Source organism: Vidua chalybeata, chromosome Z, assembly GCF_026979565.1.
Source record: "Vidua chalybeata isolate OUT-0048 chromosome Z, bVidCha1 merged haplotype, whole genome shotgun sequence".
In the NCBI taxonomy this organism is placed as follows: Eukaryota; Metazoa; Chordata; class Aves; order Passeriformes; family Viduidae; genus Vidua; species Vidua chalybeata.
The window spans coordinates 23,044,104-23,066,568 of record NC_071570.1 but is presented as its reverse complement, the minus strand read 5'-3'; the positions used below and the strand labels follow the sequence as shown (position 1 = coordinate 23,066,568).

The 22,465-nt window shown below is 40.4% G+C and overlaps 2 protein-coding genes across 6 annotated transcripts; one reads left to right on the top strand and one right to left on the bottom strand.

The window, feature by feature from the left end:
* Positions 1-816: 816 nt before the first annotated feature.
* On the top strand, positions 817-9,478 carry CDC37L1 (cell division cycle 37 like 1, HSP90 cochaperone). The gene is made up of 7 exons (XM_053969128.1): positions 817-1,004; positions 2,237-2,518; positions 4,792-4,882; positions 6,347-6,462; positions 6,759-6,881; positions 7,770-7,925; positions 8,753-9,478. Exons 1-7 carry the CDS (start codon positions 900-902, stop codon positions 8,852-8,854), a joined length of 975 nt encoding a protein of 324 aa, XP_053825103.1. The 5' UTR covers positions 817-899; the 3' UTR covers positions 8,855-9,478.
* Positions 9,479-12,654: 3,176 nt separating this feature from the next.
* AK3 (adenylate kinase 3) lies at positions 12,655-22,440 on the bottom strand. Of its 5 annotated transcripts, XM_053969140.1 has the most exons (7): positions 22,291-22,378; positions 20,678-20,820; positions 18,703-18,822; positions 15,703-15,875; positions 13,931-14,049; positions 13,063-13,156; positions 12,655-12,982 (listed from the first exon to the last, which is right to left on the bottom strand). In XM_053969140.1, the coding sequence occupies exons 2-7, from the start codon at positions 20,709-20,711 to the stop codon at positions 12,938-12,940; spliced, it is 585 nt and encodes a 194-aa protein (XP_053825115.1). In that variant the 5' UTR covers positions 20,712-20,820; positions 22,291-22,378; the 3' UTR covers positions 12,655-12,937. The 5 variants fall into 5 exon arrangements, with proteins under 5 accessions (XP_053825115.1, XP_053825113.1, XP_053825114.1 ...); XM_053969138.1 differs by lacking the exon at positions 20,678-20,820 and having other exon boundaries at positions 22,291-22,440; XM_053969139.1 differs by lacking the exons at positions 13,063-13,156; positions 20,678-20,820 and having other exon boundaries at positions 22,291-22,440.
* Positions 22,441-22,465: the final 25 nt, after the last annotated feature.

Below are 22,465 nucleotides of genomic sequence, written 5' to 3'. Positions count from 1 at the left end.
ATTACAAGAAAATGATTGAGTGAAAACCATGGGTTTTTTCCTTCTATCTGATGAGAACTGTCATGAGCAACATACTAGTATTATCCCTTTGGCCACAGCAGTAATCCTTTTGTTAAATGAACAACACACAGCAACAGGCCCCCTACCTTCCAATTTAATCTAAAGTTTTCCTGGCGTATTTTTCTAGCAGACTTTATACCTGCGACCCCCAAAGAAGCAGTCAGTGCTTCCCGTTTGGAGGAAGAGCTAAATAGCCAATCCATGGGTAAAAAAAAGTAGGACTACAACGAGGGCATATTTTAATCTTTACAGGGGTGCTACCACAAAGGTATGGACTCATTATATGCTAATTTCCATTCCCAGATGAGAGCCAAGCTATTAAAACACCCTAGACAGCAACCCAGGAGCTCTTAGGACTGAAGGATCGTACATACATGTACACACACACACACACACACACACACACACACACACACACGTTGTAGTTTGCCAGCACCGTGCGGCAGCCTACAGGAAGGTGAGCGGGCTTCCAGCGGCACGGAAAAGGCAGGGTTAGGGAAAAGCATAGGGACAGGTGACGGCGCAGGACAGGGGCAGCTGCAGGGTCAGAGACAGCAACGAGATCACGGACAAGCACGATGCACGGACAAGGGCTGCTGCACGGCCACGGGCACCGGCAGGGGCCGGGGCGGAGCAGGGGAGGAGCCGGGGCCGAGGCGGACCCGCGGCAGAGCCCGCCCCCGCCCACTCCGCTGCCTTCATTACCGCCCCTGAGGCGCGCCCGCCACTCGCTCCTCCCGACGCGCCGAGGGCGGGCGCTCCCGGCCGCGCTCCGATCGGCGGAAGTGTCGCTTCCCCAGTTCCGGCGAACGGGTCGTGCCGCCGGGACGGCACCGGGCATGGCGCTGTGGCTGCCGGGCTCCCGGGACGGCGGCGCCCCGGAGGAGGAAGACCAGGAGCGGGCACACGCTGCCGCCTTCCGCCAGCGCTTGCCGGAGGTGCAGGTACGCCCGCTGCCCCGCCCTGCTGCCCCGACCCCTCGCACCGTGTCTGGCGCGGCGTGGGTCGTTGCCGGGCGGCGCGGCCCGCGGAGGGGCAGCGGCGGGACCGGGGTGATCGTGTCGGGACGGAGCCGTGCGGGAGCGCCCGCTGGGCCGAGGGCCGGCGGGGACAGGTGGGGTCTGGCGGGCCGCCCTGGGTAAGAGCTCCACCGCGGTCAGGCGATGCGGAAGGAGCTGGGTTGGAGTTATCCCAGCGTCCCCGTGCCCAAGGAGCAGATAGATAGGCGGTGCGTTTCTCTGTTGGCCAGGGTGATTACAGGCGATTTATAAACGCGTTGTAAGGAATTCTATGTGTTCTCGCAAGCAGCTGCCATTACGTTACTTTTCCAACGGTGGAATTTTATTCTTGTTACTGCAGAAATAAAAATGCTGTACTTCTTAAACAAAGTTGGAACAGTAAGTTTGATTTACTCGCGTTAAAGTTTCTTTCAGATAATCTTTCACCAATTGTCCTTCGTGTGCCCCTACCAGAGGCTATCAGCACTGCAGATTTCATAATGTGGCAGTGGAAGGCTGAGGAACTAATGCATATGGGTGCATTTTTATTCACTCCTGGTGGGAAAGGCTTGGCACATTACTGAGTGTGAATTCTGAGCACACACGTGGAAATAATATAAACAGGGTTAAGATGTCCCTTTTCTCTCCCAGCTATGACTGGTGACATCCTCAACAGATTTGACCTAAAGGAGTGTGTGTTTGTGCTGGGCCTTGGCCACTTTATAGCTTAAATACCACTTCTTGTGTCAGTTCAAGAGAAGACGTTGGCCATGTTTAGGCACTAATACTGAAATGCAGGCAGCAGCAGTTACTTTACTGTTGTATATTCAGATTTTTCTCACACTTGGCTGCTGCTAATGTTCCAGCCCTAAGATAGCCAGAGGGATTTCTGCTGTGTCAAAAGTATTTTTACAGTCTGGAGACTATTACTGATAGCAGCACATGAGCCATGATTTTGCAAATACACTTAATAAGGTTAAGGTGACTTGAATTGGAAATCTCTTTCTAGAAGAGATACATTGCCATGCTTCATTGCTTCTGCTGTTATAATGCTGCATATCTAAGGTGCCTTCCAGGGGCATTATTATTAGCTTTGGGATTTAGGCCAGTCTGCTTCTACAGAAACTGTAAATCAACAATTTTCTCTCCGTAAATAGCATGTCTGATTTTCCTCACAGACATACTGCCAAGGGATTGAATTAGCCTGCCAAAAAGAAAGAGAGTTTGTGAAGCACTCTGTAGAAAGCACATGGAACCTAGCAGAAGCCCAGCAAAAATTTGGTAGTTTAGCACTGCATAATTCAGAATCCTGTGATCAGGAATCTGCTCAAGCAAGGACTGAAGCTGCTGAGTTGAGATGGAGAGAGGAAGAGTGGAGAAGAAAAGAAGAAGCACTAAACCAGAGGGAACGACAGAATCTATGGAACACAGATCCTGTTAGTAAAGAGGTTTTTAATAAGGTATGACCTATATCATTGTGCATGGAAACAAGTGCTCCTTTGTGCATTCTAGTTGTTACTAATCTGAGTGTCTTCTGTGTCTTGTACAGCACAAAAACACAGTATGTCACTCACCTCTGTGCCTGGAAGGTCATGGAATAGACCCTTTTAGGAGCTGTGCTCAGGCACATGTAGGACAGGGAGGTGGTTTGGGACAGCCACACAACTGCACCAAGGGCAGGTCCTGCCAGACTAATTGAGTGGCCTTATCAGTGACCTATGACGAGGTGACAGCATCAGTGGACAGGTGAAGGGTTAGAGATGTCATTTATCTGGACTTCTGCAAAGCCTTTGATGTGGTCTCCTATAACATCCTTCTCTCTTAAACTGGAGAGAGGTGGATTTGGTGAGTGGACTGTTAGGTGGATAAGAAGGTAGTTGGTTGGTGGCATGCAAAGGGTAGGGTCAATGGTTCAGAGTCCCAGTAGACACCAGGAGCCAGTGGTGTCCTTCAGGGGTCTGTACTGGGACCAGTGTTATTTAATATCTTCATTAAAATTAAACAGAGGGATTGAGTGCACTCTCAGCAAGTTTGCAGATGATACCAAGCTGAGTGGTGGTTATCAGACCTGAAGGAAGCCTTCCAGAAGGACCTGGACAAGATGGAGAAGTGGGTCCATGAGGATCTCATGTGTTTTAACAAGGCCAAGTGCAAGGTGCTACACCTGGGTTGGGGAAACCACACCACTCCCCCACCCCGTCTCAGCACAGGCTGGGGATGAACAGATCAGAGCAGCCCTGCCAAGAAGGACTTGGGCATGCACGTGTCCTGAGCTGCATCCAAAGCAGGGTGGGTAGCAGGGCCAGGGAGGGGATTCTGCCCCTCTGCTCTCCTGAGACCCACCCCCAAAGTAATGCACCCAGTTCTGGGGTCCCCAGTACAAGAAGGACTCCTGTTGGAGCAGCTCCAGAGGAGCGCTACAGAGGTGATCGGAGGGCGGGAACACCTTTCCTGTGAGAGAAGGCTGGGAGAGCTGGAGTTGTTCAGCTTGAAGCAGAAAAGGCTCTGGGAAGCCCTTATTTACCTTCATGTGATGTTTCAGTACTTAAAGGGACCTTATAAGAAAGATGGAGAAAAACATTTTTTATCACAGCCTGTGGTGACCGGACAAGAGGGGATAGCTTTAAGCTGAAAGACGGTAGGTTTAGATTGGATGTGAGGAAGACGTTTTTTATTATTAGGGTATCAAGACACTGGAACAGGTTGCTCAGGGAAGTTGTAGATGCACAATCCCTAGAAGCAACAGAGGTCAGATTGAACTGGTCTTGGAGCAACCTAATCCAGTGGAAGATATTCTTGCCTGGGCAGGGAGGGTTGAAACTCTGTGGTGTTTAAATGCCCCATCCAACCCAGAATATGAAACTGTTAGTTTGCCTCTAATACGGTCTACTGTAATACAAATTATTTAGCATGAATATTTTTTAATAGTAGGATCTCATCTTTGTTTTCACAATTTAATTTCAACAGCTATCATTGCCTTTTACTGAGCACTAAAGTCACAAGCTAGACACAGTCAGGTGATAAATGTGGTCAGCTTTTTATGAAGGGTCCCTTCAGCCACACAACACACCAAAGTACACACTGAAAAATGCACCAAAGGTGCACATGTGACATAGAGCAACTACAGTTTTGTAAGTGTAGCAAATTAGCATAATTTACAAGAATGCCCAACTAGAAACACAGATGTTGAGATAATTCCCCACCTTGGTTAAACTCTCTTCTAAAGCCCCCATTCCTCTCTAGTTCTTTATGGGAGAAGAAGTTCTTTATGTTGTCCTTAGTCTCAGAAGAAACTAGATTAGGATTGAGCTTTTAGGAATGTGTTTTGTTTTTCTTGCTGAGTAGGTAAAATTCTAGCTATGAGTCTATATAGTTATGCAATAACAGGCTACAAATGAATAGATAAAAGCAAAAATCAGTTTGGCATCACTATCACATCTCCTAATTTCATTGATTTATCTGATCCAGGCTGCAATGTATATGATTCTCATGACTAACAAATCAGTAAGTTCCTATCTGAAAATAGAAGTTTTTCAGAGACTATAAGGAAACTTTGAAATTCTGTTACTAGGTAAGACACTTTCTGAAAAAAAAAAAAACCTCAAATATGATACAACTCTAAAATTAGAACATAGTCATTTAAATAGTAACATATTAAAGTATAATAAGTCCTTTATATCGCTAAACAGTATGTGTGGAGTTTATGTGATAGTACAATCTTTCTCTTCCTCAGAGTTTTATTAATCAAAAAAGAAAAGAAGTTGAAGATGATGCTGTGTCTGAACCACTTATGCAAAAACATGAACAGAAGATTAGACACTTTGGTAAGTCTGTTTTTCTAGCGTCTTGTGGTTCCTACAGAATCTGTGTTAGTTTGCTCCTTCCTGTACAGAATGAATGCTAATAAATGAAAGACCTAAATGACAGACTGTTCAGTTTTATTTTATCAGGACTCAAGGGATATTCCACACCAGTGGGAAAAGGCAGGGACATTCCTGGACACATAGGTCATGTATATAAAAGTGCATAGGTCATCCATGGCTCTCTCATTTTTTAAAGGAGATTAAGTGAAATATTTTATTAAATTATTTTTTGTCACCTGTTAATCTATAACAGTAATGGCCGATTAAATGGACATGTTTGTTAACACCTACACTGAGAGTATTTATGCTCAGAATTGTGTGTTTAAAACTATGCTTAATTATCCACTAGGTGTCACTTTAGCTCAGTCATAATTGTTAAACCCGATTGAGCACAAAGCTGATCTTATAATCTAAAATTTTTATGGTTCTCTGAAGTGCTTGCCATTCAGGCTGGTTTCACGCTATACTATAGCCATATTTGGAATTTTGGAACAATCAGGAATAAGTCTAGATTGGCAAAATTCAATTGTTACTACAAAGTAGTTTTTACTGAGTTTTTTAGCTTCTGAGGGGGCTTAAAGCTATTTCCAAAAAAGGTCATTGAGCCCTGTTAGCCTTAGCAAGCCTGTCAAGTATCAAGTTAAGGCACAGCCCTGTCAAAAATATGTAAATAATAATAGGCACAGGCTCTCTTAAGTGCCTTAACTATTCAGTGTAATTATATTGGAATTAGAAGACATCTCTCCTGCTGTGCATTTCAGCAGGTAAAAAAAGAAGAGGCTGTCTTGTAAGCTTCCTAGCTGAGAGTTGGGCAGTTCTGATTTTTACATTGTTACCTGAAGGTAGTGCCATGATACCACCATTCAAAGTTCTGATTAACTTTCCAATACTGGTGTGGCTTTGTTTTTTGAGATCAAGCTGTTTGTATAATTAATTTGAATTTTCTAAAAATCTAGCTAACTATGTGTTAAAAGCACTTTAATTTTTGACAGGTTCTGTTTACAAGTTCTGTTCTTTGTGTTTTTATTTGCAAACATTTAGAGGATTTGTGTTTGTTAGAATTACTTAATATAAATCTCTGTCCATAAACTTTTTAAGCTCTTTGGTGTTGTAACTAATAGTACCTACACCATTTTTTTAGCTAATGAGAACTGATTAAAAATAAATTATCAGTATTACTAGAAGTGCATGACTGTTATAATCTACTTTCAGTATCTTCAAAGTCTAATTATGCCTTCTGGTAATGCTCTTTCGGGATTGGTTAGCTATATATATATATAAAGCCCCCCAAATTTAGCTACATGCTGTCATTCTGAGGTTAGTAAATTGCCAAGGTGTGTATACTTGGTATCAATGCAAGTAACTTCCTTGCTGCATTAAATCATTTATCTGTTTAGAAGATCTTAACTGTGTTTCTCTTATTAGGCATGCTGAGCAGATGGGATGATAGTCAAAGGTTTTTGTCTGATCACCCATACCTTGTATGTGAAGAAACTTCTAGGTATCTCATGTTGTGGTGTTTTCATCTAGAAGCCGAACAGGTATGAAGATGTTTTAATCTTTGGAAGCACACATTTTCCCATTTGCACAGCAGAAAGGTAACCAAGTTTATTAACTGTTTAACTGTTCTTCCAGCCCTCTCTACTTTATAGTGCATTATCACCTTTGTGTCTAGTTATAGCTAATTATGAGTCCTCTTGCTTCTGTAAGCATTGGTTCACATCTGCTTAGGAACTGGAACAAAAGGAAATCATGCTGAATTTTAGAAATATAATCTCAGGAAGCTTCTTTAAATCAGAATTTCAATTTTTTTTTTTTTTTTTTTTTTTTTTTTAAGAAAAGAGCTCTGATGGAGCAAGTAGCACACCAAGCAGTTGTAATGCAGTTTATTATAGAAATTGCCAGAAGCTGCAATGTGGATCCAAGAGGATGTTTTCGTCTCTTTTTCCAAAAAGCCAAAGTAAGTCAACTTGGGTAATAATGTGAGAAACTCTTGATACAATACAAGATACAAGTGTTTTAGAGAGGGTTTCTTCCCAACCATGTGAGGCTAAATAATTTGTTGACTAATTTAGACATATGGGAAAGTGTTTTGTTAGCAATTATTTTCTAGACAGAATACTTTGTTTTAATTCCAGTTCTGAAAATGAAAGCTTAGTGGATTTTGCTTGTTGTAGATGGAAAGCAAGATGCAGTTGGGGGACAGCAGGTGTTTACAGATAAGTAATAACTAAGTAACAACAGCAAACACTGACTGGTCTTAAACTGGTCTGACTATTGAATAATTACACGTTTTCAAAATGTAGTTACATATTGTCACAACTCTTCCATTTCATCTGCCCTTTACAGTGAGGTAGATATATAAAGTGTCCCTTTCTCATGACTGAAATAGGGCAATCCAGAGCTTTGCAGGAAGAAGGTGGGAAAACTGTAGCCTGTTCAGTTGTTCAAGATTCTAATGGATCTTAATATTGCCTAAACAAGTGTAGTTAAAATGTGAGTTAGTTTGTGTTTTACTTTTGACCAAAGGGCTTCAACAAGCACCTGTTGTTAAGGATACATTCTGAGTTGGAATAAATGAAAGGCTAAAATTAAATTTAGTTTTACATGTTCTCAGATAAATCAGCTACTTTACTTATGTATATTAATTCTACAGATTGTCTTAAAAAGAAATCTACACGAAATGTAATTTTAAATTGACTAACATTATTCCTGAGTTGCTCACTGTTGTTATTCCCCAAAAGGTATAACATGTCATTACTGCATGGATTTTTGTCAGCACTGTGTAAGCTTACAATTCAAAAGTAAATCTGGCTAAAGAACAAATACCTTATTTTTCTCTTTTTAGACAGGAGAAGGCTACTTTGAGGCCTTTAAAAATGAACTTGAGGCATTCAAGACAAGAGTAAGACTCTGGTCACAATCACATGGCTTTCAAACTATGTTGCTCCATGATCTCAATGTCAGTCCTGGTTGTGTGGCAGAGTGGACATCTTTTTTACAGGTAGGTTTATTATTTCCAAAATTTAATTTAACTAAAGCAGGATTAGGTCCTGCCTAGAGAAACTATACCTTTCTGATATATAGAGAGGATTATTTCTTGAATTGCTAGTGCTTGGGATATATCATGCAGTGTTATTAATACACAAGGCATTTATGGAGTTTCTTTTTACTTGCTGGAATTCACAGCATCAGCATAAGGTCAAAAGTATATATTTGTTCATTGCTTTTACATATTCATGCCTAAAATAAACACTGCATGATAAAACTGATCAGATCCTAGAATTGTATTCCCAGTCATCACCATGAGCAGTGTAAAAGCATGGGATCAGTCAAGTAAGTTGCAGAATCATAGAATGGTTTGAGTTGGAGTGGACTCTAAAGATCATCTAGTTCCAAATTCCCTCAAATCTAAGGAAAATCTCCCTTTGTGATAAAGTTATGGCCACATTCTGGAATGAAGAAACAACTTAAAAGATTGTCAAAAATTATGTATTAGGAAAGGAGTCACAATTGAAAGTACTTATTTGAAATAATTTGATTAAAGTACCTCTCAGAAGTAGATAAAACAGCTGAATTTTATATAAATGTGCAGTTAGGTGCTAGAAATATTAAGACCAAATACAAGGTATGCTAGCAAATTTCAAAAATTCTTGACACAGTGACATAATACTGGTTGATGATGTTTTCAGACCTTACTTCCTTTCTATTGTAAATTTGTCTCATTGTAAGATGGACAATGCAAGCGGTCTTTGTTTCCCTCTCACTCTGTTTCTCCCTCCATCTATACAATTATGGAGCATTAAGCTGTCAGTGTTTCATCTGTTGCAGAACACAGGAGATCTACAAGGTTCCGTAAACACAGATGCCTGCAGTTTCAACTCTGTGATACAAAGAGATGAAGAAGAATCCAAAATGATGGACACATTATAGTACTTCTAAGACTGAGGCCAAGTACTCTTTTATTTCCTTTTTTTTTTTTTTTCCAAAGAAACAAACATGGCTATTTTCTTGACACTTATTTTTCTGGGTACTGCACTTTATTTTCTGTGTCAGATTTTTGTTGTTTTTGTTTTATTTGGGGGGGAGGGACTTTGAAGGGTGGGTAATTAAGGAAAAACTTGTAATATTGTTTGAAATGTGCTGCTAGGTTTTTAGTTGTCCTTGAAGAGCAGGGTTCTTATATTGTCGAATGTGAAACTGGATGTGTTTTCTGCTACTAACCTTGCCTTTCATGACTTTAGAAATTAAACATCTGCACAAATACAATGTTTACAAGAAGCAGCAGATTCTTGGTAGAATCTGCTATTGTCTTACTACAGATGTGGATATGTTTTACTCTGAATATTGGAGATTGCAACTGTATTCATGCTACCTTGCTGACAGTATAAGCTCTCAAATTTGGTTATCACTAATAGCAATAAATCAGTATCTGGTAACAGTATTTCTGATCTGAATGGATTAGATTAATACACTGGCTTTCTACCTCTGCTAAGGGGATTTAAATGTAATATTGTACTTTCATTAAACATAACTTGGTTTAATCCTAAAACATAAGCAACACTTGTCTACGAATGAGTTCTGGGTTGTATGATTTCTGGGAGTCTGATTCTCTTCTTCTTCAATACACTAACTTCAGATTATTTTTTAAAACCAAGTCTTGTTATGGTTGAAGTAATTGATGAAGGGAACTTGTACAAGGGTTAGGCTAAGACCTCAGTTTAAAAGAAAAGCTTTGTTACAGGTCACAGAGGTGAGGTGTCATGCACTGTTTAAAGGTTTACTTCATATGCTACTCAACCAAAGTGGTTTTCTGACATTGTCAACTCAAACATTAAGTGGTAAACAATTAAAAGCTTTTTGTTTAAGAAGCTGGAAATCCAAATATATTTTCTAGACCAGACCTTCCACAGAGCCTTGCACTCCAAAACTCTACTGTGCTTTTCTATCTTGCTGCTCTTACAGCAGGTCTGTCTATAAAATGTATACTATAATTGGAAGACTAGCAAAGATAGCTTATGCCTCAGATCATGGTACCAGTACACACTCTCCATCCATTGCTGAATTGTTCTGATTTTATGTAAGGTCTGGAAGGCATATTGATTTCATAATTTCAGTGGTCATAACCTACCTTCAGTTTTTAGTTCATACAGAATAACCACAGGCAGTGCCACAGGCTGGGACAGAGTGGCTGGAAAGCTGCCCAGAGGAAAAGGACCTGGGGATGCTGAGGACAGTGACTGAATGTGAGCCAGGGCGTGCCCAGGTGGCCAAGAAGGCAAATGGCATCCTGGCCTGTACCAGCAATAGTGTGGCCAGCAGGAGCAGGGCAGGGATTGTCCCCTGTACTCAGAGCTGGTGATGCCACACCTCAAATCCTGTGTTCAGTTTTGGGCCCTTCAGTACAAGAAGGTAATCTTGGTGTTGGAGCATGTCCAGAGAAGGGCAGTGGAGCTGGGGAAGGGTCTGGAGCACAAGTCCTGTGAGGAGCAGTTGAGGGAGCTGGGGGTGTTCAGGCTGGAGGAAAGGAGGCTCAGGGGCACATTATCGCTCTCTGCAACTGCCTGGCAGAAGGGTATAGCCAGGTGAGGTTTGGCCTCTTCTCCCAGCTAAGAAGTGACACGATTAGAGGAAATGGCCTCAAGCTGTGCCAGGGGAGGTTCAGGTTGGACATCAGGAGAACTTCCTTCACTGAAAGCATTGGGATGGACGGTCCATGGAAGTGTTGGAGTCAGCATCCCTGGAAATGTTTAAGAAATGACTGGCCATGGCACCTAGTGCTGTAAGTTATTTGGCAGGGTGGTGACAGTCAGAAGTTGAACTCAATGATTTTGGAAGTCTTTTATAATTGTAATGATTTTATGATTCTGTGAAATAGAATCCAGTAATTTTCAGTTTTGCCTACAGCCAAGATAGGGAAAAGTCTAAGTCTGCAGACTATACCAGAGTATTAGTACCAATGCAATAGCAGATCCATTCACAGAAATCACTTTCCATATGACTTCTGCTCTCTAGCCTTCTTTTGCAAACAGACTGAAGATAAAAGAGCAAGGAGCAGTTTTGTCCCGCATGCAAATTGAAGATAAAAACTATAAATTTCTACTGCATCTGGTTAAATTTGACCAATACTCCTGGAAAGGGTTAGTAAACACTGCCTCCTCTTTAATAATTAGTTAAATATTAAGGGAAACTTAAAGGAAAACAAGTGACTTCAGGTTGTTTTTTAACTGAATGTTGTATGCAAGGGTAGTAAGGGCAATGTAGCACAGTGACTTGCAACTGCTACCCTTAGCAGTGGAGCCATTGATCTAACAAACTATTACACAGTAGAACAGTAGAAGTTATTTTTTAGTTTCTATGGGGATAAAACTAGATGGTGCAGAAGTAAGTGTCAAATATTAAGGAGATTCCCTTCCCCCTGCTCCTTCTGGTTCACTGAAATTTATGTAAGCTGCTGAGAAAAAGAAATTGACTGTTTTTTATTGAAATCAAAATATAAGAATACAAGCAGCTAATCAGAGTTTCTCACTGTAATATGTAGACATTTTCTCAAGAGGACAGTACAAGTGGTCAACCTTCCTGGCAAGCTTTCTTTAAAAGAAAGACAAACTGATTGTAGTGGTAGCTGCTGCTAATATTGTTTGTTTATAAGGGGAAAATGTCACAAATTCTACGATGACCATCTCTTTTTAGACTCAAATGTGTCTCAATATTCATAATGCGAAAACTGGATGTGCAGATGCAGTCCAAGGTATGTCAGCAACCCAGCTCTGCAGCTGCTTACAGTCACTGCTAAAGGAAATTGGAACCTGCATTACTAGGACACAGCTACTTCAGACATTACCTAGACAGAGTTGTTTGTTCCTCAGATTTTGCTGACTCTTGAAACTCCCACTCTGATGAGTGTTAAAAAAGGGCTGGGAGGATTCACGGAAAAATAGCAGTGTCTGCAGTCCCTGGGCTGTTAAAAAGTGTGGACTGTGGAAGTCTGTATTTCCAGTTATCTAGTGAATAAATACAAGACCTAGTCAGAGACAAGAATCTCATGAAAACCAGTCCAGTTTCTACAATAAAAATTGCTACAGTAATATGCCAAAGTTAATATTTTGACCACTAGAAATCATGTCAGTGGCATCAGTGAGCACTTGTTTTCAAAGATAGTAGAAAAGACATTCACTGGTTGAGATCATCTAGCTACAGGTTTACCAGATTACACAATCTGTTCACTATCTACTATCTTTTTACTGATTAAGTCTTGCAGGGTCGCACAAAGACAGAGGCTTTACCAAATGTTTTACACATCATTGAAATTCCATTTCCCATGCCTGCAAAATAGTTGCTCTGAGGGCAGAAATATAAACATAATACTTGCTTAGATAATTTGCCCTGGTACTAAGTGTAATTTATGGTGAGCAAAATCAAGTTGCATCTGTGTAAGCAAACAAGAAGCTAACCTTTCCATAAGATCAATTTCCATACACACGAGCTCTGGTCTGAAATGGCTCTTTGCAGACCAGTGGTCATTCTTCTTCACAGCTTCTGGCTAGCTCCAGCTAGGCACATGTTCAAGGAATGTGCTTGCATGTTCTTGTCATTGCTTCATGGAGTAAATCAATCAATGTGCTTTCTAATTAAGCTGTATTCTGAAATGTTTCCTTCACCAATCAATATTGCAAATGTATTTTCCAAATAAGAGACACAAGAGAACTAGCTTTTGTTAAAGACAGTTACTGTATTTTTAAAATTATTTAATATAAAAAAATACAGCACTGAAGTGGTAACCACAGGCAACAAAATTTTACCATAGTGTAAGTTAAGGACAGCATTGGACTTAAATTATTGATGAGTCTGGTAGACTACTCGGACAAATCCTTGATTGCAGAATCTCATGTAATCGGGAGTGAGATATGAAAGATGAGCAGAAGTTTCACCCATTTTCACCTGGGGTTGGCAGCATCTTTCTGGCTCATGTCTGGCAACTTGGTTTGAAGGAAAGCATAGATATGTGGCCAGATCTTATTGGTTTCTGTTCCAGAAAAGGATTTCAATAACCCTTTTTTCCTAAGGAAGAAAAAGAAGAAAGCATTACAGAGGTCAAATTGCTTAATTGTTCTGAAATCTCCACCTCACTTGAAGATTACCCTGTCAGGAGTGTGAAAATGTGCATGTGATGTAACACCAAGGAAGCTGTAGCATTGGAAATGCAGGCTGGACATTGATTTCTGCTCAACAGTCCTGGAAGAATAAAATGAAGGGTGGTGAATATGGAAATACAGAAAGGACAATCATTGATGTTGTCAGAGTCTGATTTCTTTGTCTAGGCAAGGTAAGACTAGAGCTCTACATGGTGACCTACTACATAACTATATATTAGCAGTATGATACTTGCAGCTTTACATTAAGAGAAACATTGTGTATAATTTTGACTCTTAAAAGAACTAGTAATTTATTTCCACTCCACAATGCAAATGACAAATTCTGAATTAGCTACTTATTCCTAAAGAGTCTCGCTAGTTGGGTCCAATCACAGTCCTGTTCTTAGAACAGCCACATTTAAATCCTCATTAACAGTTTCTCTATTTGTCTATTGCTTCTTGACACCTTGCACTTATTAGAAGAGTTTCTACTTACACATCCAGAAAACAAAATATTGTAAATTCTTGCAAAAAAAGGAACTGTCTGTTACCTCACCCACCAGAGCTGTTGTTGCTCAGAACAGTACTATGATGTATTGAATAATGCATAGCATTCTTTATGAAGCTAAATGTGGCTGCTGCACATTTTACCAAACTATTTTACCACACAGGTTCCAGAACATCTCATGCAACCCTGGAAAATCATACCCATTCTACTGGCTTGGTTTCTTACTGAGTTCATGAAAGCTACACAGCTACTCACACCACACTCAGTGTTCTGGTATAATATATTCTGTAACAGAGAGATCTGTTCCTTGCTATGCTGCTGCACAGTAAGATTTTGGAATGTGGAAGAACAGATATTACTACTTACCGATAATATTCTAGAACAGGTTTTGTTTGTGCATCATAAGCCTGAAGCCTCTTGCTGACAGTTTCTGGCTTGTCATCATCACGCTGAACAAGCTGCTCACCAGTAATGTCATCAATGCCCTAATCATGGTTAAAAGCAAATACTAGAGTATACGTCTTACTTCTCTTTAAGCATGCTTTATGTAATTTTCTATTTAAATTGTGATCAATTTCCACTTATCAGGGTGTAGATTGCTGCTTATAAAGAGAGTTTGCTGCCTGTGTTCTCATCTGGAATATAAGTTGTTGACTTTCCAGTAAAACAGTCTCTCAGTTAAAAATATTTTCTCAGTATTGCCAGTGAATATTAGATCATTGTAACTTGAATAATTTGTCCTCTGGAGCATTCATAGAGTATGGGGAATATGAACACAAAACCTTCACGTACAAAGGAAAACAACATTCCTGTGTAACAGGAAATAAGACACCAATTGGACCTTCATTTGACAATACTAAAATAGGCAAAGGAGTTAATGGCCCTTTGATTTTTAAGTTGCAAAATGGAAGAGTTACCATTTAACAACAGCTGCACAAAAAATGGCATAGGAGTCAACTGAAGCTTTCCCTACAGAGGCAGGGACCTAATGTGTGAACTTTTGTTCCTACTAAGTAAGCATTTTGCAGGTCTGTTAAGATAATAGAGACAACTGTATTTCACCTGCTTAGCTCTATCCCATGTTTTCAATTAAGTCCACTGTGTTGTGGTAAGTCTGCTAATTAGTGAAAGATAAGACAGATCCTAAATAGCAAAGCTCTGGCAGCTGAAGCCTACTCTGGTAAGTCTGAGAATTCTGTGTTCTATCTTGCCTGTGCTCTTCTGCAATTGAAAATAACCATGATTTTAACCACCTTGTTTTAAACAAAACAAAGGCACTATTTTCAGTTGCTCACTTCCAGTTCTTACCTGGTATTTTAAGCTGGCCTCTTTTCCTGCAACACTGAAATCCAAAAACTACAGGGCCTGCTGTGCTTCTGATGTAAATTAATAGAGCTTCCAGGTGAAATGTGATGCCACAACAGCTAAGTTATTTAGAGTTAAGGGTAAGATACAGTTTTAGCTGAGTTGCACTAAAGCAAATAATTATTGAAAAAAATTAAGGTAACAATGTACAGGCTTTTTCTTCAAGCTCCTCTTTAGGATATTTCAAGTCATAAAAATCTGTTGAAAATTAAATCTGTTAAAAATATTCCCTGACTTGAAAGTTTCTACATCTAGTTTTGCAGTACAGCAGCTCTTCCCTTGAAAATACCCATCCTGGTTAAATATAAACACAGGGAAAGCATTAAGTGGATTCCTCTGACTGGTGGTTTGGTATTTCCTAGATATAAAGCATGACTCCTCTGGAGGAAGGAAAAGAAAGCTACATTTTCAATTGTACAGGCTGCAAACAGGCTAAGACTGTGCCTAGATCCTGTGCCAGTGCACAAGGCAGACAGTATTCCAGGTCAGTGAACAGCTTTAACAAGTGCTTACAAAACACCATGGTGTTCTGCTCTGCAGGGGACAAATACATTGTCCACCAATTTGAGGTTCTGCCAGGTCACTAACATACCCTCATACCAGCACAGTGTTACCAGAAAGATTCTGTGCTCCCAAGAAATTAGATGAGCCATTTTCTTCTGAGCTGCTGTGTTTTGAAACAACATATGCTGCGACAGCAAACAATATTTTACTGCAGCTAGCAAACACAATGCAGTACTTATTTAGTGCCAACACCAATGCATATTGCTTACCTGCACTTTGGGAGGACTGAATTCAAGATTGTAGACTCTGCCACTGGCAGGGTGGATCCAGCGTGCTGTAAGCCGACACTTTATGGTCTCAAATGGCACGTCCAGGTTAATTACAGTGTCTATGTGACATTCTTTATCGAGGGCTTCTGCCTGAGCAACTGTTCTGGGGAAACCTTTTTAAAGGAAACAACTTCATAAAATTCTGGAAGCTGAGTTATAGCAAAAATTACCTGGATTGAATCATTGGAGAAAATAATTGTTACACAGAAGAAAAACCAAAAAGCATTGTCATGTTATATAAAGGTGGAAGAGACATCAGATTTTCCAATATCTTTCGGTGTGTCGCAGCATTTTAACTTTTTAAATGCCTCCCAGCTTTTATTTCTTCATTTCAGCTAATCATCTTCCCAAAAGTGCAACAAATAAGTGCAAAAATACCCCATATTCATATATACCACTACACTGAATAAAAGCACCATATACACATTTGGAATAATAAAAGCTCTGATGAAAAGTTTCCCTCAGAACAACGTAGAAACATTTGTGATATCTCTTACTTTCACAGCTGTGTAAGTCTGGCTTGGGGTGGTGGACATTACAAACCTGTTTTATTCAGTTGCAGTAAGCCAAATATATTTACTAGAGGCAGTACAGGATTTAGAAGGTTTCTGAAAGTGTTAGTATATCAAACTATCCTCAGGTATGATGACTGTGAGAACACCAGGCTGATCAGGAACCTGTCTCTTCACTTCAAAGACTGCATTTTGCCCCATGAACTCTGTGGCTCCCTATTCTATGCCTTAAATTATTAGATGATCTAGTGGAACTTAGGAGCACTGTTCTTTGCAGTGGGAACAAAGAAGAAGAAAGCCAAGGTCTCCACAAAGAATTTAAAATTAAAAATTGAGCACAAGACCTTCAGTGGTCAAAGCTACTGCAGAACATGCTATTGCATCCTATATTCACTGGAACAGTTTCTCTCCTCAAAAAGCCCTAGCATAGTCTCATGTTCTTCAGTAGCTTGTAATTTGCAACATACCATACAAGTAAACTTCTCCATAAAGGCAAGTACTGATAGGCACAAACTTAAGAAACTCTTGCATAATGTTGATCTGTCCATAGCATGAATAAGGAAAAACATTACAAAAAGACAGAGTCGATTAACTCAGACCAAGTGCTTGCTTGTGCATTAAATCTCTTGCACCTGGCTTGCATCACAGTCATAAGCTGCCCTCATCCTATTTCTCACACATTCACATTATCTCATGGAAGTGCTTCTGAATGCTAAGAGCAGAGGAAGAACCAGGTCTTCAAACACTGCTGTTGAACACTGTTTAAGAACTGCTGTTCTTACTGCAGCTACCATATTTCTAAGTTACACAGCTGGAAAGTGAGTGTGCTTGGGACTGAGTAATCAGAAAATTCCTCAAATTTAAGTGCCTTTACAAAAGCATTTCATTTAAATTAAACTGGCATTTTCTACATAGCGTTCTCTCTATACAGAAAAAGATCTGCGAGAGGTGATGAATTATGAAGATTCCAGGAACACAGAGAAAAGTGCTCTAGATTATACAGCACATAAATCTAAATAGATGATACCCACAGACACATACAACTCAGACTGCTACATCTGCTATGAATCTAGAAGCAACCAACCTATTATAAAGCAGTAAATGTGTGTTTGGCTAAGTGAACATACAAGCAGTTCAGCAACTCTGGTTTGAGCTAACTGACTCCACCTGTTTGTTCTACATTGCAGAACAACTTAAGATTTTGGATTAACATATTTGAACAGAACAGTGTTGTTCCTGCGAAGCCCATTATGCCAGAGCTATCCCTAGTGTAATTCATCGAGTCTCATTACAAATGCTGATGCAGGCAAAATTTCTGCCCCAAAAGTTTAAAGGCAGAAGCACATTAACATGCAGCAGAAATTGTTTTATTCTCTTATGGTCTTGACGCAATCCTCCTGCTGAGAGCTGCTAGGCACAGCTATACTGCTACACATCCAGATCCACAAGACTGGAACTGTGTGTACATGGGACCTGAAACTAAAGAAAGAAACCCAATATCTGCTGTTCTTTGCTATATTGTTTAGGTTTCATTGTACTGTTTACTGTGGGAATAAATTTTTTCTCTCAGGGAGGAACCCAGCTGTGACTAAAGCCACCAGAATGTATCACTGTAAGTAGGAGCAACTATATAAATATAACTATAATAAAGCACTAAGGGACAGAGGCCACTGTGGGTTTTTCATTCCCTCTAAATAGAAAGCCACACGGATAACTTTTTTGTTGTATCTACTGAGACAGGCTGTGACTAGAGTCTGAAAAAACACACATCCAGTCTAGACACTATTTTTGTGCTGGGCATCCACCTGTACTCCCATGGGCTGAAATAACAAGAGCCATCCAGTTCATGAAGACACCAGCAAATGCATTTTCTCTCTAGTAAGAATGCTGAAGCCATGAGCTTACTGCAAAATGGTTCACTCTGGAGAAGAGAACTAAACAGCAAATGAAGAAGACCTTTTAGGGCAATTCAGCAATGGTTTCTATTACACTCCACACTGCTGCAGTACTTTTCCATACTTACCTTGCATCACATTCCTACCTTGCTATTTAAATAATTCTAAAGCCCCATCCTTCAAAAGTTTTCCATTCCTCAAGGACTTTAATAAGAAAATATTTTTAAAAGAAACTTCTCAATGCCTATTTTGATGAGGAAATACCATATGAATTATCATTAAAAATGCCAGAATTGCCAGTTTTGAATTTTTTCTGGAGTGTTGAACTATCCTTTTTAACATGAGTTAAATATCCCTGTAATGTTCTGAAGGCAGGGTACACCCAAAGCCTTTGTCAGCCAAAGAAACTGGGGCAGACTATCTCCTAAAAGTTTCACAACGAGCTGGCAACCAGCGACCAAAGTTTTCAAGTCCCAAGTTTTCCAGAGCAGATTTTCTCTCCATACATAGTGATATCCAACATGATAACTTACCATCCAATAGCCAATTGTACTGGTCTAGACCTTTTATCTCATTCAGCATTAGTTGTGTCATGATGTGATCTGGAATAAGCTGCCCTTGATCAATGTAGGACTTGGCAAGGATTCCCACTTCTGCAAAAGTAAAAGTTGCATTACACTATCTCTGACCTCCAGCAAGTGAGAAAAAGCCCACAAGCCTATGAAAAATTGTTTTGATGAGGATCATGGAGAAAAGTTGTAAGCAAGACAGACAGCATGCTTTCCAAAATTAAAAAATATCCGGATGATTAACTAGGATCTGACCATGCAAATACATATCCAGTTAATTAGATCCACCTGTAGGGCAAAACACACCTCTATCCTCACACCCTCTGAATAAATTTACTCATATGTATTTGAAATATGAAGTTCCAAAAACTAAAATGAGTCTTAAAAATAGGAAATAGAAAGGATACAAGCTTATTAAGAGATCAGCCCTCAAACTTGAAAAGAACATTATTTTCTGCCTGTGCATATCTGTAGTCAGGCTTTGAAAGTACAAAGACCATTTAGAAATAGGCACTGTGCACCTTGGTCAGATTTCAAAACATGCTCACTATATGGAAAAGAGTCAGACTGTGGTGCCTGAGTCCTCCAGCACATCACAAACTGGAAAGAAGGTGACTGTCTGTCTGGGTACAAAGTGCTTCTTCTTTTCCCTACCTCCCTTCTTCATACCTTTTTTATTATTCTAGTGTGCTTTGAACCATGTACCCTGAAAAAGTAGGTTGGAAGAAGGAATAAATAATTTCTAGATAGTTTAATATGTACTTGATGCTTGGGTCTGCTACTGATTTATGTTGCAGCATTGCTCTAGCCATAATGATCTAAAAATGTGCACAAGACAACAGTCACAGGGAACAATTCTAACTTACTTTGGAAAGATTCATAAGTTTTTGGGCCTTTTTAGAAAGATTTAGAATATGGCAAGCTATTATTAGACCAACAGTGCTTGAAAAATGCTGCCTTTTGCCCCCCCCTCTACAGAACTCAGGTAATTTAGAAAGTCACTATTACAGAAGGAAAAAAATAGGCAGAACCATACCCAAATAGTCATACATTAGGACAAAAAGTTGATACACTAGCTCACAGCATTTTTCCCCACCCCTGCTGTTGGGAGTGGGATTTCATGGGGTTTTGTAGGTTTTATTTAGTTCTTTCAGGTTGGGTCTGAAACCACTAAAGGCATGACAATCTTCAGAATTACAGGTAACACAGGTTTCTTTCCTTTGTAGGTGATGACAGGTATCCATGTTCTATGGCTTTACAAAGGATTGGCACATTCTAACCCTATTACAGCAATCAAGCTCTAGCCATAATCAGACAATAATTACCTTAGCATTAGAGAAGTGGTCACAGACTCTCCACTGTCCAGGAGAACATGATAATAACTGCAGATTGATAAGGACACTAATCTTCAACAGGACTTTTCAACAATGTCCATTTTCACAAGACAGCAAATGCAAAATTTGCACCATATAACTACTGTTAACTATATCTAATTTTCCAAGGGCTTTAACTGCCCATGTTAGTGTAACCCATTTCCCAAAGAATTGGAAATTGCAGGACTTTTCTATTGTAGTCAAAACTCATGGATCTTTGCCTTGACTGAATTTGTCTAGGCTGAGTTGCCTCTCAGTTGTTCTCCTATTTTCAGTGTACTACCTAGTCCTTCTACCTTCACCTTCATCTCAACCATCTGGGAGCCATTTCTGAAACTAGTGACTGACTTTCAATGAAATTGCAGTTGAGTTTCATCTGGGTTTACCAGTAAATGAAAAACCCTGTAGCAGAATCTTGTAAATTCTGCTGTAGCTAATTTAGAGCAAACTTCACCTCTTAAGCTGTCCACTGACTTCTTTCCTTATATTCTGGATTTTAATGTGTCTGCTAAATTTCCATTTCACATGTTTACTCTCCTTCACAGTCTTTCATCTGTCCAACCCACCTAGAATTCTTTGCCTAATCACTTCTCTCTTCATCACTTCAGGCTCCCACTTCAATTCAAGCAATATGATATTTCCACTTGCAATTTCCTCTTCTCACACAACCTTCAGCATGATTCTGATGCTCTATGGTCTTGCACAAAACCTGAAGTATTTAGGAAACATTGTAAACCTCAAAACACTTGGTAAAATAACATTTTCTTCATTTTCTTGGAATGGCTACCCACCAGGTCTTACACTGAAAGTTCATAATAGAGCAGTTTTGTCACTCTCTGTAAATAAAAACATATGATTGTGCAACCAAATAGAAATAGCAGGAATATGATCAGGTATGTCTACGCAGGTGTGCTTCTAGCAAATTCTTAACTTGCAGTATCTACAATATCAACTATTGTAAAGTCAGTCACTGTACCAAAGCCATTATCCTTACTGAGTAAAGAGAATTTGTGTGAAGACATGTGGGAATCACATCACAACTGCTTCACCTTCAAACATGCTAATAAGTATTCCAAAACTAAGACTGACGGTTACCTAGGCATAATACTACAGTGATACTTACAAGTGAATTTAATATTCTACAGCTTGAAGTTGCTGGAAATAATAATACTCTCACTTCATCACGTGCAGCCTGAGATGGTTCTTACAAGGTTTTTCACCCCACCAAAAAGAAAAGCAGATATGGAAGTCAGGAGGGAGCCTTCCATCATTGCAAAAGTTCACCAGAGAGAGAGACTGTGGTATCTCAACTGAGGCCAGAGGTCAAGCTAGGACTATTCAGCAAGAATAACTCATATCTTTACCTAGTATAAGCATCACTATATGTAAACACAGACCATGCTTATACCTAAGCATGATGTGAACTCATAAGACAATAATAATTTTAAAAGCTAAGCAGTTTGAAAATTTTGCACGTTGCTATTTTTGAAAGCACCGCTATGTTATGCCTGCCAGCTCAGGACTAGGCATAATTTTGGAATAATACTTCTAGCCATCAAATGACCATCCAGGAAAGTCTGATTGCCCAAAACCCCTCTTCTCTTGCCCTGCCTGTTAATAGGTGTGAATTTTAAATATTCTCTTGAAAGAGAATATTTTTCTCTTTTAAGATGCTTCCAGCTGGAGAAACCATGAGAAACTATCAGAACTATTAGAAACACGTACAAAACCCAGTGGGTGCTTACGAAAAGCACCCAAGGCAAGGAAGCAATGAGGTGTAACAAAACAGGAAAACAGGATAATCCCGTCCACTTTCATGAGGAGGCCAGCAAGTGACAGCCTATGGAGGACCCACGGCTGCAGATGAGAGGCCCACTTCAGTGGCCTCTGGCCTCCAGAAGAGCTGTGTAAAGTCACCCAACCTCTGCCTGCGCGGGGGGGGCACACGGAGGTGGGATTGGGGAGCAGCAAACCCCATTAAAGAAGCTCCCTCCCTCCTCGGAGGGGAAGGGAGGGAAGGAACGGGGCTAGGGGCAGGAATGCGTGTTGTGAGTGTGTGTCCCTTCCCGGAGCGGAGCTGTCACGCGGCAGCTCCCGCAGGGCTGCGTGGGGACCGTTCTCGCGGGACGGGGACAGGAAGAGAAGTCGCACACATCCCCACCCGCCTCCCCATGCCCACCTGTCTTCTTCTGCATGTTGTCCCTCAGCAGGTCGCCGCTGGAGAGGTGCTTCACGCCAAAGTGCTTGATAATCCGAGCGGAGACGGTGCCTTTGCCGGAGCCCGGCGGCCCCATGATGACGGCGCGCAGCAGCGGTGGCACCACCATGCTGCTCCCGCTGCTCCTGCCGCGGGC

Excerpts from the sequence above, each read along its gene's own strand:
- AK3 (XM_053969138.1), bottom strand. The coding sequence starts at position 22,438 with ATGGTGGTGCCACCGCTGCTGCGCGCCGTCATCATGGGGCCGCCGGGC. Across the intron at positions 18,823-22,290 it reads CAACATGCAGAAGAAGACAG|AAGTGGGAATCCTTGCCAAG; the intron begins GTGGGCATGGGG and ends TTACTTTTGCAG. Across the intron at positions 14,050-15,702 it reads TCAGTCCTCCCAAAGTGCAG|GGCATTGATGACATTACTGG; the intron begins GTAAGCAATATG and ends AACCATGATTAG.
- CDC37L1 (XM_053969128.1), top strand. The coding sequence starts at position 900 with ATGGCGCTGTGGCTGCCGGGCTCCCGGGACGGCGGCGCCCCGGAGGAG. Across the intron at positions 2,519-4,791 it reads GTAAAGAGGTTTTTAATAAG|AGTTTTATTAATCAAAAAAG; the intron begins GTATGACCTATA and ends TCTCTTCCTCAG. Across the intron at positions 6,463-6,758 it reads TTCATCTAGAAGCCGAACAG|AAAAGAGCTCTGATGGAGCA; the intron begins GTATGAAGATGT and ends TTTTTTTTTAAG.